Source organism: Neovison vison, chromosome 1 (genome assembly GCF_020171115.1).
Source record: "Neovison vison isolate M4711 chromosome 1, ASM_NN_V1, whole genome shotgun sequence".
In the NCBI taxonomy this organism is placed as follows: domain Eukaryota; kingdom Metazoa; phylum Chordata; class Mammalia; order Carnivora; family Mustelidae; genus Neogale; species Neogale vison.
In genome coordinates, this window is record NC_058091.1 from 71,270,448 (window position 1) to 71,287,492 (window position 17,045).

Below are 17,045 nucleotides of genomic sequence, written 5' to 3' on the forward strand. Positions count from 1 at the left end.
TAAATAATTATGGGAAAGGCCAGTTTAAATGTGGAAAGTGTTCACATAGTATTAAAGAATGTTGTTTTATGGTATTTTTTATTTTCATATGTGTAGTAGGAAAACCCGTGTAGCAGAGTATTATTTCTTAACATCCTCCTGGGAGATAAAAGAGCAATTTGAAATTAGAATAACAAAACTCTAGTTCCCTGATTATTGTCCCCACTCAAATTATATTTTCTTTTAAAAAATATTTATGTATTTGAGAGAGAGAGAACATGAGCAGGGAGGGCAAAGAGAGAGGGAGGAGACTTCCCTGGTGAGCAGGGAGCCCAGTATGGGCCTTAGTCTCAGGGCCTTGGGATCATGACCTGAACTGAAGGCAGATGCTTAACTAACTGAGCCACCCAGACGCCTTTCAAATTATATTTAAAAAAAGGGGGTGTGTGTGTGCCTGTGTGGCTCAGTGGATTAAAGCCTCTGCCTTGGCTCACTCGGGTTATGATCCCAGAGTTCTGGGGTCAAGCCCCACATCAGGCTCTGTGCTCAGCAGGGAGCCTGCTTCCTCCTCTCTCCGCCTGCTTCTCTGCCTACTTGTGATTTCCGTCTGTCAAATAAATAAATAAAATCTTAAAAAAAAAAAAAAAATTGAATACAAAGAGGAAGTGCCATACTCAAAATTTTCTTTTTTTAAATAGGCTCCCCATCTGAATATAAAAAAGAATTAGAATAAAAATTTAGTATTTCTATTGTATATGGGATTTTATACACACACACACACACACACACACACACATATAAGCTTATTTATTATAGCATCTTTTAATTCACTTTAGTATTTGGGATGTGACTTATAAAAAATATAGTTAACTTCAAGTCATAAAAATACTTTCACTTACTCAATTTATCCTTTTCTTCATAGATAGTATTTGAGATCAGTATTTAAGAGGTAATTCCTAGCTATTTATTCAGAATTTCCATAAATGTTTTCTCCCGATAATGTTTTGCCATATTTTAAAATGCATATCAGCAATGGGCACATTTTCAAACAAAGGTTAAGAGTTGCTTTCTATAGTAAGATATAACAGCAAATGTAATATGACATTCTCCTATTTATGTTTTGGTTCCAAAAATAAAAAGAAATTCAAATAGTATTTCATTTATTGATTGCAGATATTTGTTATGTAAGGGCTCACTGAGTTTTGTTTGTAGATATAAATGACAAATATGAAATGCTGTATTAAAAAATCTCAATTAACTAATGGGCTCTAATCAAGATTTAACCTGTTGCTTTCTAAGAACAGTTATAGGTTTAAAGAAATCTTAAAATAATTCACATAAAATGGAAAGGAAAAATGGTTTATCACACTGCCTTTTTTTTTTTTTTTGGCTAGTGAAAATTTTTGTTCATTCTGCAGGCATATTATAATTATTGGTATCTCTAGGTAAATAGCTTCAAAATATATATCTCTTCGGTTTTATTAAGGGGAACTTATGGAGTTTCCAAATTGTTAAGTCAGTACCCTGATGTCTTAGAATTTGTACTACTTCCTCATATATTAAAATGAACCATGTCTCCTTTTGAATTTACAGCCGCAAGTATGGTCAGTATACCATGAACCAGGAAATCACCAAAGTTCGCGAAAAACCGCCATTTGACCGATCAAGCTCTCAGGATTCTTTGGATGAACTATCTATGGAGCCCTATTGGACGGAAATAGAAAATATCGAGCAATCAAGTGAAAACAGACAAGATCAAGAAGTGGTCATTGTCAAAGAACCTGATGGTAGTAACTAAAATAAAACTTCGTTTGTGTGCATGTTTCTGGGAGATGATACATGGGGATAAAGGGGACGGCAGCCTCAACAAAAATTAAAGATAAGACAACCAAAATAAGATAATGCTAGTTGTTTCAACTTGACAATTACTTGTTTGCAACAGATCTATGGATGCAGCAGCCACGTTTATGTAGCATGAGTAAATAAATTCACTTGGTCTGAGAGATGGCTAGAATCTTGTTGGCTAGACTTACCGTTTCATAGACCCCCTAGGATTCGACTTGGTCTTTGAAGTGATCTAACCTTCATTCTGTGGTATTCTAGCCACAAGGTCGATTGTTCTCTAGTGAGTATAAATGTGACTGGAAATCTCACTACTTGGCAGTGATGCTGTTTTTCTGTTGGTCAGTCACCTTGAGTTGTCTTGATGTACTTTATCTCATTGGTTCACAATCTGTCATCCTCTACCTTGGACATTTTGGCTTTTGGAAGATCAGAACAAGCCAGTTCTGTTTTTTACGGAATAACCTTTCAAATGTTTGAAGATGCTTATCTTGTTCCTCACCATGTCCTTCCAGAAGGAAAAGAAGATTTGCCTACCAGCCCCTCTGGTGGTTTTTGGACCTTTCTCAGCCCTGGTCATTTTGTACCCCCGACTGGGTATAACGCTGCAGGTTTAGCCAGCTAGCCTGTGGGTATAGATTTGGACAGTGTATGCCATTAGCATTTTCAGCCTCCATATTTGCTTTTTTCTTCTGTTTGTTCCATAATTTGTCTCCAGTTTCTTTCTAGCTATATTTCCCACAATCTCTATTACTATATTTGTTATTATAGAAGAAACATATAAAACATTTTTCTCCCTTAAAATTTATACTTTTTTTTCAATCTCGTAAATTCAAGCAGTCACTAAATTTTTGATGACCAATTCTGGCATCTATTATATTTGCTTTCTTCTTAAAAAAAATTTTTTTTTTTAAATTTTTATTTTAAGTAGGCTCCATGCTTGGCATGGGGCTTGAACTCATGACCCTGAGATCAAGGGTTGCCTGCTCTACTGACCAAGCCAGTTAGGCATCCCATTTTATCTTTCTTTCTCTGTCTTGTGCCACCCATATGTTTGTAAGTATGTTTTTTGGTGTCAGTTGATCAGCATGCCCCAATAAAGAGTCAGTGCCTATTAACCCACTAATACTGATCTCCTTTTCAGCAGAGTACTTCTTATGCAAATGACCTAGCACTGAACTGTTAAAGAGAATCTACATACATAGATTTTTTCCCCCTTGCTGTGACATTTCTTTAAAAAAAAAAATACCAATAATACTTTAAAAAGAAAAATTGGAGACGTTTCTTAATTTCATGTTTCTTTTTTTTTCCTCAATTTTATTTCATTTTTTCAGTGTTCCAAGATTTATTGTTTATGCAGCACACCCAGTGCTCTGTGCAATCTGTGCCCTACTTAATACCCACCACCATGGTCACCCATCTCCCCACCCCTGTCCCTTCCAAAACCCTCAGTTTGTTTCTCAGAGTCCATGGTCTCTCATGGTTCATCTCCCCCTCTGATTTCCCCCAACTCACTTTTCCTTTCCTTCTCCTAACGTCCTCCATGTTATTCCTTATGCTCTGCAAATAAGTGAAACCATATGATAATTGACTTTCTCTGCTTGATTTACTTCATTTAGCATAATCTCCTCCAGACCCATCCATGTTGATACAAAAGTTGGGTATTCATCTTTTCTGATGGAGGCGTAATATTCCCTTGTATATATGAACCATATCTTCTCTATACATTGTCTGTTGAAGGGCATCTTGGCTCTTTCCACAGTTTGGCGATTGTTGCCATTGCAGCTATGAACATTGGGGTACATATGGCCTTTCTTTTTATTGCATCTGTATGTTTGAGGTAAATACCCAGTAGTACAATAGCAGGGTCATAGGGTAGCTCTATTTTGAATTTCTTAAGGAATCTCCACACTGTTTTCCAAAGTGGCTGCACCAACTTGCATTCCCACCAACAGTGTAAGAGGGTTCTCCTTTCTCCACATCTTCTCCAACACTTGTTGTTTCCTGTCTTATTAATTTTGGCCATTCTAACTGGCGTAAGGTGGTATCTCAGTGTGGTTTTGATTTGAATCTCCCTGGTAGCTAGTGATGATGAACATTTTTTCATGTGTCTGTTAGCCATTTGCATGTCTTCTTTGGAGAAGTGTCTACTCATGTTTTCTGCCCATTTTTTGATGTGATTATCTGTTTTTTTGGGTGTGAGTTTGAGGAGTTCAGTATAGATCTTGGATATCAGCCCTTTGTCTGTAGCGTCATTTGCAAATATCTTCTCCCATTCCATGGGTTGTCTCTGACACAAAAGAGAAAATGAACTTTTGGGACTTTGTCAAGATAATTTAATGTCTCTTAGATTTATAAAATTATAGTCAAATCATTCTTTTGTTTGGGTTCTTCATTTTACTCTCAGTCTTTCTAATTTTCCTGTAAAGTTGAGCTTACTTGTGATAATCAGTGCATGGCCCAAATGCTCGGGCTCAGAGTTTCAGGATGGAAGCAGCGTAGCTGTGGTCTGCTGAATAAGGAGAAAATATTTCCCAGAAAATAGCATTCAGGTCTGATACATAGCCGTGTGTCATTATCTATTTCATAATTTTCCAAGAATAAAATGAATTTATAGATTGTTGTTCATAATGTGATTATAAAGAAGGCCCGTGCCTTTTGTTTGACTTTAAATGGTTTGAATTTTACCTCTACTTTTTAATGGGTCAAGTGCCTCTGTATTTAGATCTTGTTTTCTTTTCCTAGCATGTCAATATCTGCTTTTTTTTCTACCCTCGCCCCAGCAGGTTGTTTTCATACATGTATACCACATTCTACCTTAATCGTATTCATAATAGTGGCTGGCTTTTTATCGTCCATAAACAGTTTTTATTACCCAGTGTGCAGAATGCCTGGCACTACCTTATGTTTCTTAAAACTGAGGATATACTAGACTTCTGCCCTCAAGGAGTTTATACAATGTGGAAGGATACAGAGGCTGTAATAGAGCTCCACAAAGCTCCTCCCTTGGAACGTTCTCTCATTCAAGGTTACGTGGCAGCCAGGACAATTATTCTTTATGTTGCAGATGGGAGAACAGAGAGGCTGAGTGACTTGTCCAAAGTCACGTGGCTGTCAACGTGGAGAAGTGGTGTGTAGAGGAAGGTCTTTGAGGTCTCAGGTCATCGGTGTTTCACTTTCCTCTATAAACTTAGTGCTTGGAGGGAATCTATTCTGTTATCTTTCTGTTTTTCTGTAATTTTCATAGATCTTATACAATATTTGCTTTACTGTTTACTTTCTGCTTTCAGTGTTTTGAATTATTATGTAATTAGTTTCCTATAATAAGCTATATTTTTTTGTTTAAAATAGTGTGCTTTGTTTTTTAATTTGTAAAAAATGTGAATCTGATGTGCTTACTATGGGCATTAAAAACTTGATTTGAAATTGATTAGTTCCTGATGTCTAGATACTCTTTACTTCTTTGCAATAGTCCATGTCAGCTACAGTGAACAGAGAAAACAGGCCTTTCCATCAATCACTGTTGGACTCTAGGGCAGTGCTGAATTTAAGCCAAGAAACAAGGCTTTAATGGATATCTCCAGCATTGACTTCCTTCTGTAACTTGATGGAAGTAAGTTATCTTTTCATTGCTTGCTCATCTCCAGAAAGGGAGCAGTACTATCTTGCCCTAGTTAATCAGCAGGGATGTTATAGAGGTTAATCACTTGTGAAGTCATTTAAAACTTTCAATTGAGTATACACGAAATGGATCTAAAATTTGATATCTTTGTGGCGGGAGTTGATGGCTGTTGTCCAATTTCAGATAATGATTCTTAGCACTGCATTTTGACTTCAGCAGAAGAATGTCAGCAAGCATGTTTGGAAAGCTTAAAAAATGTGAAAGTTTTCATATCTTGTGATTTTTAAACCCCATTTTTCTCTACTGCCTTTAGAGGGAGAACTGGAAGAAGAGTGGCTTAAGGAAGCTGGTTTGTCCAATCTCTTCGGAGAGTCTGCTGGAGATTCCCAAGAAAGCATGGTGTTTTTGTCAACACTGACTCGGACCCAGGCAGCTGCTGTTCAGAAACGAGTAGAGACAGTCTCCCAGACCTTGAGGAAAAAAAACAAACAGTACCAGATTCCTGACGTCAGAGACATATTTGCTCAACAGAGAGAGTCAAAAGAAAAAGTAGGTTTTTTTTTTTTTTTTGATGTTAAAGCAAAGGAATAAAGGCTTTGAACCGGTTAGGCCAATCCAGTTTAATTCAGATAATTAAAAACTTAATGAGCACTCGTATACCAGGCACTAAAGCTCTGTGCTGGCAGGGATCGAGAGAGACCTAGTCCCTGTCTTCTAGAAGTTACACTGTTGGGGCAGAAAATTAAACAAGTTAAAATTCAGTGTGATAATCCTTGTGTTAGTTGTCCTGACTACTGACTGTTACTTACAGAAAAGTAGGAGGTAAGGGATTCTTCCTTAGTTATTAACTCCTGTTTGAATATTTGCCTTTCCTGAGACTCATTTGGGGATGAACTGAAGTCTGTGTGCATGTGTATGTGTGTGGGGGGGGGAGGGTTGGTGAGGGAGCTAACTGCAGTATAATTAGAAAGCAGGAACCCTGAAATATGAAATAACTTCCCCTTTGTGTCGAGTCCTTAACATAGTGCCTAGCATGTAGGAGATTTGAGTAAATATTTGTCAGGATGATTAATTTATAATGGAAGCTGTTGGAATCGGTGAGGAGACTGTGGGGCTGATGGATGAAGAGATAACAGGGCAGGCATGGTGAAAGTGAGAGACCTCGGTTGCTTAGAACAACCTCTTGGTGGGTTGTTTTGTACTCATCTATGAGGATGCAAGGAGCTTACACAAAATGTAAATTAATATAATCTCTTCCTTTATCAGAAAATCTTCTAAAAAAAAAAGTTAGCTGAATTAAATGGTATTCTTAAGGTTAAATTGGATTTACATTCTGGATTATTCTTAGGTGTACTGAATAGTCCTGGCCTAGAAACCCAGGAGGGTTTTGGAATGAGAACAAACAAAAGGAATCTTGAACGGTGACGATAGTAGTACTAATTCCTGCCACCACAACTGAACACTTACTGTGCTAACTACTTTGCTTGCTTATTTCATTTAATCCTTACAGCTGTCCTGCGAATGAGGATTACCATTTCCAGTCTATGGCTGAGGCTCATAGACTTTAAGTAACTTGCTCAATGTCCCGTAGATAGTAAACCCAAATCTGTGTGACTTTGAAGTAGGTGCCTTTAACCACTGCGTGTCCTGTTGTATTTGGGTTTCCCTATATGATTCTGATATTAAGTTATCTGAACAGGATATCCTATTTATACTACAAATGAAGGGTACCAAAAATCATATGATTCTTAAAAAAGAAAAATACCTTGTATTTAAAGTATCTTTCTTTAAATATAGAGGTTTTCTTTCTGTAAACATTTTATTCTTCCGAGAAATCCTTAATGGCTTCAGATTGCTACTCTGTTTGCATAGGCAATTTTGGATCAACTCCAGTCTATTTGATAGGAGTTTTGGGGTCACTGGATTGCTCGAGGCAGGTCTCTCGCTGCTGTGAGGCAGTTAAACACTTGCATACCACCCAGTGGTTATTTGGGACAGCCACTGGGGTTGAAGGACTGGACTAGGTTTCCAGATGTAGGAAAACGAATGGTAAGGAAATACAGTATTATGACATTTCCTTCCCAATTAAAGAACCCTCCCTAAGGGAGTTAAGAGGAAGCAAAAAGGGGGAGGGGGAGAGAACGGAGTCTAAGTAAAATGTCTGCTGTGGGATTCCTGCCAGTCTCCAAGAGGATGTTGCTACTCACTGCTAGAAGCAGCAGTTTTCAGCAAATTCTCGGTAATATCTAAGCCACATGGTTTGATTCCTAGGTAATGGGTGGATTGTATCATCTGATGGCACCATTAAGAGAGAAACAGCACAAGTAAATTAAAATCACGTTAATTTGCGAACACTGCATGCCTTTAATCAGAACACTGCCACCCATTAGAGATACGTCTCCCATTCCTCAAGGAAACAGGGGCCAGACATCTTCACTTGCAGTTCTTCTGTTCTCAAAGAAGTACAAATTTGGCTCTTCCATTTTAAAATGCTTCCTCACATGGTGCCTGGGTGGCTCAGTGGGTTAAAGCCTCTGCCTTCAGCTCAGGTCATGATTCCAGGGTCCTGGGATCGAGCCCCGCATCGGGCTCTCTGCTCATCGGGGAGCCTGCTTCCTCCCCTCTCTGCCTGCTTCTCTGCCTACTTGTGATCTCTGTCTGTCAAATAAATAAATAAAATCTTAAAAATAAATAAATAAAATAAAATGCTTCCTCACGAAGCCCTTGCTGACATGAGGAAATATTATACAGAAAGGAATACCGTCGGCACTGGTATCTTCATTTGCTAAGGAAAACAGTTCTGACCGCATGCTCCAAAATATGTGTTCGTATGGAAGATTAGCTCTGCTCACTGTGTTCATTGTGCTGTGGAGGGCTGGCCTTCCCAGGCTTGTGGGCAGAGAGAGGAAGACGGTATTTGCTCTGTCTTGAGGGGAGCTGAAGTAGCATCACGACCCTCATGCCACTTTTGTGATTGAGTAGTCACTATATACTGTCCTCTACGAGCTGCACCAGTGGGCTCATGCTTTTCTAGACTCTTCGTAGCTGCCGGTGAAGGGGAGAGTCCTTTCTGGTCAACGGCATGAGGTGAAATGAAGGCTTTTGTCATCCTTTCAAACACTTCATTTGACTGGAGATAAAAATCCAATAGAGTGATTATTTAAAAAATAATTCTTTCAAACTTACCTCTGTGTATGATTGAACTAGACTGCCTTTCCTGATTCCTGAATTCCTTCTGAAGACTTTCTTGGAAGGAGGAAGTATTACCTGGCGGCACTTCCTGGCGAGGGGAGCCAGCCATGTTCTCCTGTCTATAAACCCTTGGAGGTCTACAATTTTATTTTCAGGTGTCACTGCCCCAACCCCTTCAAAAAAGAGTTTCTTTGACGATCTGAGCTCATATTACCTGCTTGGTAATTTAGTTTTAATTTAGCTCACATTTATTAGTGGCTTTTTTTTTTTTAATTTGAAGAATTTTGATTTTATTTCCTACATGTCAACTTGCAATTTTGTTTTATAACAGCATTATCAAAATATAATCCAAATACCATCTAATTCACCCATTTAAAATCTATAGTTCAGCGATTTTTGGTATATTCACAGATTTATAACCATCACCTCAGTCAGTTTTAGCACTTTTTCATTATTCCCCAAAGAAACCCATTAGCAGTCATTCCTGTATTGCCCTCCTCACCCCTAAGCAACCACTAGTCTACTTTGTATCTCTATCTCAGTCGCTTATCCTGCACATTCTGTAGATAAGGAATCCTGTCTTGTGATTGGTTCCTTTTACTTAGTCTAGTGTTTTCAAGGTTCATCCACATTACAGTTTGTATCAGTACTTCAGTTCTTTTTATTGCTGAATAATATTCATTGTCTGGATAGACCACAATTTCTTTATCTACTCTGTTACTAGATATTAGCAGTTTTTTTAAGCTTGTCGTTACCACTCAACTAAATAGTGGTGTGCTTGATGGCAAGGAAACTTTTTTTTTTTTTTTAAAAGACTTACTTATTAGAGTGTGGGGAGAGGGGCGGAGGGAGAGTGAGAATCCCCAAGCAGATTCCCCGCTGACCACAGAGCCTGACAGCCTGAGGTTAGGCTTGACCCCAGGACCCTGAGATACCATGTGAGCTGAAATCAAGAGTCAGCCAGTTAACCCAGTGAGCCACCCAAGACAGACTCACCCATGGCAAAGACTCTTAGTGTTTTTTATGTTCCTTATAGGGGTTAGTATTATGTCTCTACAAATTGGGGGCAACCTAATATTTGTTGGATGATTGCTTGTTGATTATAAATATAGTACTTTTTTTTTCCTGTGGTGGTTACAATTCTGAGTATGTTTCTTATACTCTGAAGGCTGGTAATGGAATTATGTACAATACCATTTCCCCGGTTGTGAGTTGGAGATGACTCACTGGCTTACTTTCTATCTTTAGGCTCCAGATGGCATCGACACACAGTCAGTCAGAACAAATGAAGATAAATATCAAGGAAAAGATGGTATGTTGGACCTGTTCTCTTGTATTTTCCTGTTTATTAGCATAACAAGCAGATACAACCTTTTAAAACATTCACCTTCGATTCTAGGAAGCAAATTTTATTAAAATTCTAATACAAAGTTCCCAAGTAGATAATTACATAAGCCTGGAAATATAGTGGGCCTTTGATTTTTTTTTTAAATGTTTGTGCATCTCTGTATAAACATCTCTATGCCTAATCAATTTTCCCAACTGTTTACCATGTGCCAGGTACTTTGTGAAGATGTTTATTTTACCTAATTTAATTTACTCAAGAACTCCACATAGTAGATACTGTTCTGAACCCATTTTACAGATGAGGATATGGAGATTTAGAGATATTAAGTGCCTTTCCCAAGGCCATACAGCTACTGAGTGGAGCCAAAGAATTTGGAGTTTCATTCTGAAATCGATAAGTTCTTAATTCATAAGTGGATTCCTTTTTAGAAAGTTTATAAAAACTTAAAAAATAATTTTGGGAGCAATTCCTTATCATTCTTATCATACTTTTTCTCTTCTATACCTGTTATTTCTGAAACGAATTAGAAATTCATGGCATGGGTGAAAACAAGTATTAAGACTTCATTAGCAGTTAATCAAGAAAGAATTTTTAGCTTTCTCCCTTATTTGCAAAAAGAAAAAAGTATTCCAAATGAAGCTTAAAAATTTAATCTGTACTGTATTATTTAAAAACTGTTAACAGAGGTGGTCTGTGTTTGCCAGATGCTGGCTCAGGGACTTGTCCTTTTGTTTTGTTTATGATCTTCAGACCTGGCACCTGGAGTGCCCACACCATTCATAGTGTTGTACTGGGATTAGAGGTAGTAGGGGAGGAGTGTAAGGCAGACTTGGGGAGGACTAGGAAGGGTTTCCTGCCTTCTCCTCACTATCGGGTTAGTCCAAGATTACATGGGATGTCTTGGAGTCTTGGAACATCAGTATCTCTATTTTTCCTACCATGCTTTTTTAAGAACTTCTCTCCTGTACCCCTTGACTTTAGAAATAAGTAAATAATCGTGTGCGTGTATGTGTATGGACACAGACATGGCTATGTCTGTTTCCTACACTTGGGTTTTTATATATGTTCAATGAAAGAGATTTATTCTAAATGAAAAAGTCACAGAAGTCTTAATGTTGTAAGGGTTGTCCCATTTCAAATTAATTAATTGGCTAAGTACTATTCTTTTTATTAAATTATAAAACTCTATGCCAATGGCCCACTGTTTTTATACATACAATTAGAAACATTAATAATGCCCAAATAATTTTTCAAACTTTCATCTTAGTATGTATATTTACTTATTTTCTCTTGATTTCTTGATTTCAGTGAAAGAGGGATAATTCTTTTTAAAAATAAAGGCACTAAAAAAATAAAATAAAAATAAAGGCACTTTGGAATATTTTGAACAGTTGAAAAACTCTAAGGAGTTGTGTAAAATATTTATAACCCAGGGCTATTGTTCACTTCAAAACCAAAGGAGAATAAAGAAGTTATACTATTTACACTTTAGGACTTTAAGAGTCGAAAGGTTTATGTCAGAATTCTCTGTTAACTTTTCTCTATGAGAGTAGATCATTGATTCATAGATTATTTTTATTAGTAAATTTACCATCTGTTTCTTGCAGCAGTGCCTACAAATGAAACTATTTTTCCTACTGTCTACCTTTACTTGATCTACCATTTGAACTCAGGCTTTTATACTCTAGGTTTTTTGATTTTTGTTTTAAATATTTGCCACAGTTGGGAGGAAATTCATATATTGTAAATATATTTTACCTTAATTATAATTTCTCTACTCAGCTTTGAAATTAGCACAGAGCATTTTTTTTTTAAACAGAGTTACAGGTCTGTGATTCATCAGTCTTCTATGATATCCAGTCCTCATTACAGCACATACCATACCACATACCACCCCTCTACCCCTCCCCTCCAGCAACCAACACAGGATATTTTCTATGTGGAGCAGTGGTGATATGGCAGTATTGAGGGAGAAAAAAGAGTAGTTTTAAAATTCTTGTCCATAAACACACTACTTCTGGAAAGGTAGCTTCTAATTTAAGAAAATGGCTAATCATTTTTTCCCCCCTTTAAACTGGTTTCCTAGGAAACCAACATACATATTCACAGTAAAACATACAGCAGTGGAAGCCGGTGGAGAAGGAAAACTAAAATTGCGCTTTGACATTTAAGTTAATACTTTAAAAATTAATTGTAAAATGGTTTAGTTATTCTAATTAAAAGAAATGTCACAGGCTATTGGAATAGCAACATAAATAATATACAAATGTGCCAAAGATGGTAGCAGTAGGTAATTACCATCAAGGAACATCACATTTATTCTTATTTTTGGAATTGGCATTGGTATGTGTTTACTTACTCTTAACTAGGAGATGCTACCAGGCCACTGAGGTAGTCTGCAGGGCCCAGTGAAAACTGCAAATGTGGGACTTCTTGCTCAGATTCCAAGGTGGCAACAGCAGAGTGTTAAACCCAGGAGGGTTGAGGCCTGAGACTTCACAAGTCAGTCACATGCCCAGAAGCCTGCCCTGCTTATCAAACGGAATTAATGAGTCTAGAGTTATGTTTATTCCTAATTTTCTATTGGGTGAAACAGAAACATATTTTTAAAATTTAAATGACTATAAACAGATTTTTCTGAAGGAAGCAGTGTTAATAACACACACACACACATACACATATATGGCATGCCTTTATTGAATTTTTAAAATAACTTGACCTTCTAGCACCTTGCTGTGTTAGTGCAGAAGTGTGTAAATGCACTATGTAAGTTTATTTTGTAATTCAGAGCGGCTCACCATGAATTAAAAGTCTGCAATGAGAAAAAAAAAAGCAACAACAAAAAAACCCCCAGTAATCCTGTCATTGGTTCCAAGGTTTTTCTAATGTGAGTTATGTTTAAACCAAAAACTTATTAACAAATTGTGTCAATTAGAACTATTTTCTCCAAAGCTCTAAAGCTGGTGTTTTAGGCAACAAGGATTTCCAGTGTTAATTCTTTCCTAGGAGATTAACAACAGACAAAAAATGTTGAACTTATTATATACCTTTGAAATGTTGATGTAAATAGCCAGAATTTATTTGACTAGGTTTATAGTTGTGAGAACCTCAATAGTCTTTGATATAATTGGGTACAAAGCCTATTGGTTCCTGTACCAGGTACTTCCAGACCCGACTCCCTCTGTGGCAAGTGTTTGGCCCTAACTCTTATTTTGGAATTCTTCCTCTGATAGGTAAATAACATTCCAGAAAAGAAACACAGGGTGTGGAAGAAGTCTATTCCAGTAATGTATTTCCCCGTGAGAAAATGAAATGGTGTATTACTAGTTCTAAGAGAGAGTAAAACTAACTTCTTTGAAATCCCCTCCCCCCACCTTTTTTTTTTTTTTTTTTGCTTTTGCTTTTCATCTCCCATTGTAAAATAAAACAACAATTAAGTCTACTAAATTTTTGTGAGGCTTCTTATTCAGAGTTTGAGGTCATCTATCCATGTTGGACTGTGACCCAGTTTAAGCACTGTGACCTCACAGACAGATTCCATAATTGAACTATGGCTTCTATACCTCCTATACCCTCCATCCACCATTGGTAGGATTCTTGGGGTAAATGTTTGCCTTTAAAATAACCATTAATTATTGACCATAGTAAATAATATCTTCCCCAAAGGTTTTTATGTAGTTGATTTAAAGAAGTAAAGAAGTAAAAAAAGAAATAAAATATATTAATTGAACCTTTTTGTTTTTGTTTTTTTGTTTTTTGTTGTCCCAGACCAGGCATCTAGCCTAGTTGTGGGTAAAAAAGAGCTGATTCCCCTGGTTCCTGAAGAGGCACCTGCCTCTGAAACCGATATCAACCTGGATGTATCGTTTGCAGAGCAAGCCGTCAATCAGAAAGAGAGCTCCAAGGAGAAGGCCCAGAAGAGCAAAGACTGTGATGCTCCGTTATCTGTACGTAGTACACTATTCAGATTTCACTCATCAGCTTTTTATTTTGGAAATTTCAGATCCACAGAGAAGCTGGAAGAAGAGTACAGCAAACACCCCTGCAGGAGTCACGTAGACCCATTTAACAATGAATATTTTACAACCTTTGCTTTTCTCCTCCTGCATCTATCTTTTTATATGTTGTGTTGTCAGCTACGTACTCACTTTTTTTAAAAGATTGATTGATTTATTAGAATGTGGAGGGAAGGCAGAGGGAGAGGGAGGAGAGAGAAACTCAAGCAGATTCCCTGCTGAGCTCAGAGCCGCGGGTGGGGCTTCATTTTCCGGTCCTGAAATCATGACCTGAGCTGAAACCAAAAGTTGGACACTCAACCGAGTCACGCAGGCACCACTCACTATTTATTTATTTATTTATTTAAAGTAAGCCTTATGCCCAATGTGGGGTTTAAACTCATGACCTACTAGAGTCCCATGGTCTACCCACTGGGCCAGCCAGGCACTCTCTCCCAACTTTTTCTATTTTTTTGGTTTTGTTTTGTTTTAAGCTTAGCAAAGACATACGAACATTGCTATAATACTTAAGAAATTGAACACCAAAACAATAATTATATTTTACATATGGTTTATTAAAATGTTCGCAATTGCCACAATATTGTCATGTATAGCTTCCATCTTCTCCAACCCCATCTGGAATTCAAATAGGGGTCCAATATTGCATTTGAGTTCGTATCTTTCTGGTTTCCTTGAATTTAGATCACATCCCCTGCTTTTTCTTTAATATTTTGAAGAGTGGAAATCAGATTTCTGACTTTGTTCCTCATGACTGGATTCAAGCTACACATTTTTGGCCAAACTACTGCAAGATAAGGTTGATGTCTGATTGCATCATCAGAAGAGGGTCATGGAGTCACATGGTCCCTTTATTGGTGATGGAAATTTGACCTCTCGGTTAGGGAGATGTTCACCAGATATCCCTGTTAGAAAGATAACTTTCCCTCTGTGCAGTTAATACTGATTTGTGATCCTTAGGACTGGGAGGATATTCTAATCGTCAGTAACAACCCATTGCCCACTAGTATTACCGTACATTTGTGATTCTTGCCTGAAATAGTAATTAAACTTGTGTTTGAGAATTTTCTTATTCCTTTTTTTCCTATTCTCTTTCCTATCCTATTTCTTATTCCTATTTTTTCCTATTTTCTTATTCTTTTATTCCTAATTTTCTTATTCCTTCTATTTTGAGTGGTTGGCAATCTTCTGTAATTGTTGATTGCCCTTCCTTTTCTCTTTTTGTTTTTGAAAATCACTGTGGATGGAGGGCTACCTTTTTTCAGTGTTTTATAAATCATTATTGTTTTTCTTTAAAATTTGTCTAAATTTAACCCGTGGGAGCCCTTCAGGTTGGTTCCTGTATCATTTTAACATGCCTTCGTTCTTTTACTTCTTTGCTTTCTTATATAAGATGCTCCCAGGCTCGCTTTGTACTTTTCTTCTCCCCGACTTGAGGGAATCCATTTCTTCAAGGAGCCCTGGTTTCTTTTAGTAGCAGATAGTATTTAGAAACCAAGCTCCATGTACTGAGTGTTCTTGTTACTACAAAACATGTCTTACATTTTAAAAAAAAATACATGTATTTAGGGGCGCCTGGGGTGGCTCAGTCGTTGGGCTTCTGCCTTCGGCTCAGGTCATGATCCCAGGGTTCTGGGATGGAGCCCCGCATCTGGGCTCCCTGCTCAGCAGGAGTCTACTCTCCCTGCTTGTATTCCTTCTCTCCTTGTATCTCTGTCAAATAAATAAAGTCTTCTAAAAAATTCCATGTATTTATTTATTTTGTAGAAATTCACACTCTGCAAAAAGAAAACAAAACAAAATTGTGTAATGAACTTTCCAGTACTTTCCCACTTGCCCCAACATTCATTAATCCATGGCTAGTCCTCACCTCTCCGTACCCCCAAACAGTGCTCCATTCTGTGTTATTTTGAAACACATCTCTGAGTTATATATTGTCATCTATAAATACTTCAGTATGTAGTTCTGAAAGAGGGGTTTTTAAAAATGTGCCCAGATTCCCCTTACTGTACCTAAAAAAATGCTAACAATTCTTAACTTTCAGTATCCAGTGTTTAAATTTCAAATTGTATTACAAATTTCATTTTTTTTTCAGATTTGTTTGAATCCAGATCCAAAGAAGGTTTATGCATTGCAGTTGGTCGATCTGTCTTTTGAGACTTTCAGTCTCTCCCTCCTTCCCTCTCTTTCTCCATCTGTTATTTTCCCTCTTTGTCCCTCAACATTTATTTGTTGAAGAAACCTGATGATTGAGTTGTCGAGAATCTTCCCATATAATTCCTCATGCTCTTCTGTTTCTTTTACATTGTCTGACTATAGATTTATCCGGTTCAGTGTGTTTTCTTTCTTTCTTTTTAATCAGGATCACTTCATATGTGATTATGTATCAAGAGACACAAAATATCTGATCATCTTTCTCTTTTTTTGAAATTAGCAGCCACTGCTAATTAATGCTTGATCCATTCATTTATTAATGTTGACAAGATGATGTTTTCATTTCTTCTTTTATTCATTTATTAACTTGAATACTTATTTTAAGAAAAAGTTTCTCAAAACTGTGTTTATTTTTCATTGTTAATTGTTTTGATTCCTTAGCGTCTTTCACTAGTGAACAGTTAGTGTTGTTGTATTTTAATTTTCTTGCAAAAATAGAATTTAGCTCATAGATGTAGCCTAGACACAATTTCCCATGTGTATCTGCTACAATTTCTGCTCTAGATCTACAATCATCTGTCTCTCCAAGAGACCGTGGTTCCATTTAGTAAAAGCATACTTTTGTAACTATGATCAGGAATCTGGGACTTTTCCTTTTCCATTGGTTGGTCATTGCTGAAAGCCTTTCCCGAGGCAAGAAGTACATCTGTATGTTCTTTCTTCCATTCTGAGAATAGTCATTCTCCGGATACCCCAGGTGATATAATTAGAACACATATAATTACCTGTGTGTTATATCCTCAGTTAATGCCCAGTATTCTCCAAATAACAATACTACCCCTTGCTATCAACAGTATCCTTACTAGAAAAACAGCTTAAACTTGTTTTTCTTTTC

At 37.1% G+C, this 17,045-nt stretch overlaps 1 protein-coding gene across 5 annotated transcripts in view; it reads left to right on the plus strand.

Moving 5' to 3' along the window:
• The window catches only part of ARHGAP18 (Rho GTPase activating protein 18), a 194,347-nt gene that overhangs the window by 132,132 nt on the left and 45,170 nt on the right, over positions 1-17,045 (plus strand). For all 5 annotated transcript variants that reach the window (XM_044249111.1, XM_044249101.1, XM_044249136.1 and 2 more), the window contains 4 exons: positions 1,573-1,766; positions 5,757-5,992; positions 9,884-9,947; positions 13,752-13,930. In XM_044249111.1, coding sequence (XP_044105046.1) covers positions 1,573-1,766; positions 5,757-5,992; positions 9,884-9,947; positions 13,752-13,930 — 673 coding nt within the window. The remainder of the gene's footprint in view (positions 1-1,572; positions 1,767-5,756; positions 5,993-9,883; positions 9,948-13,751; positions 13,931-17,045) is intronic.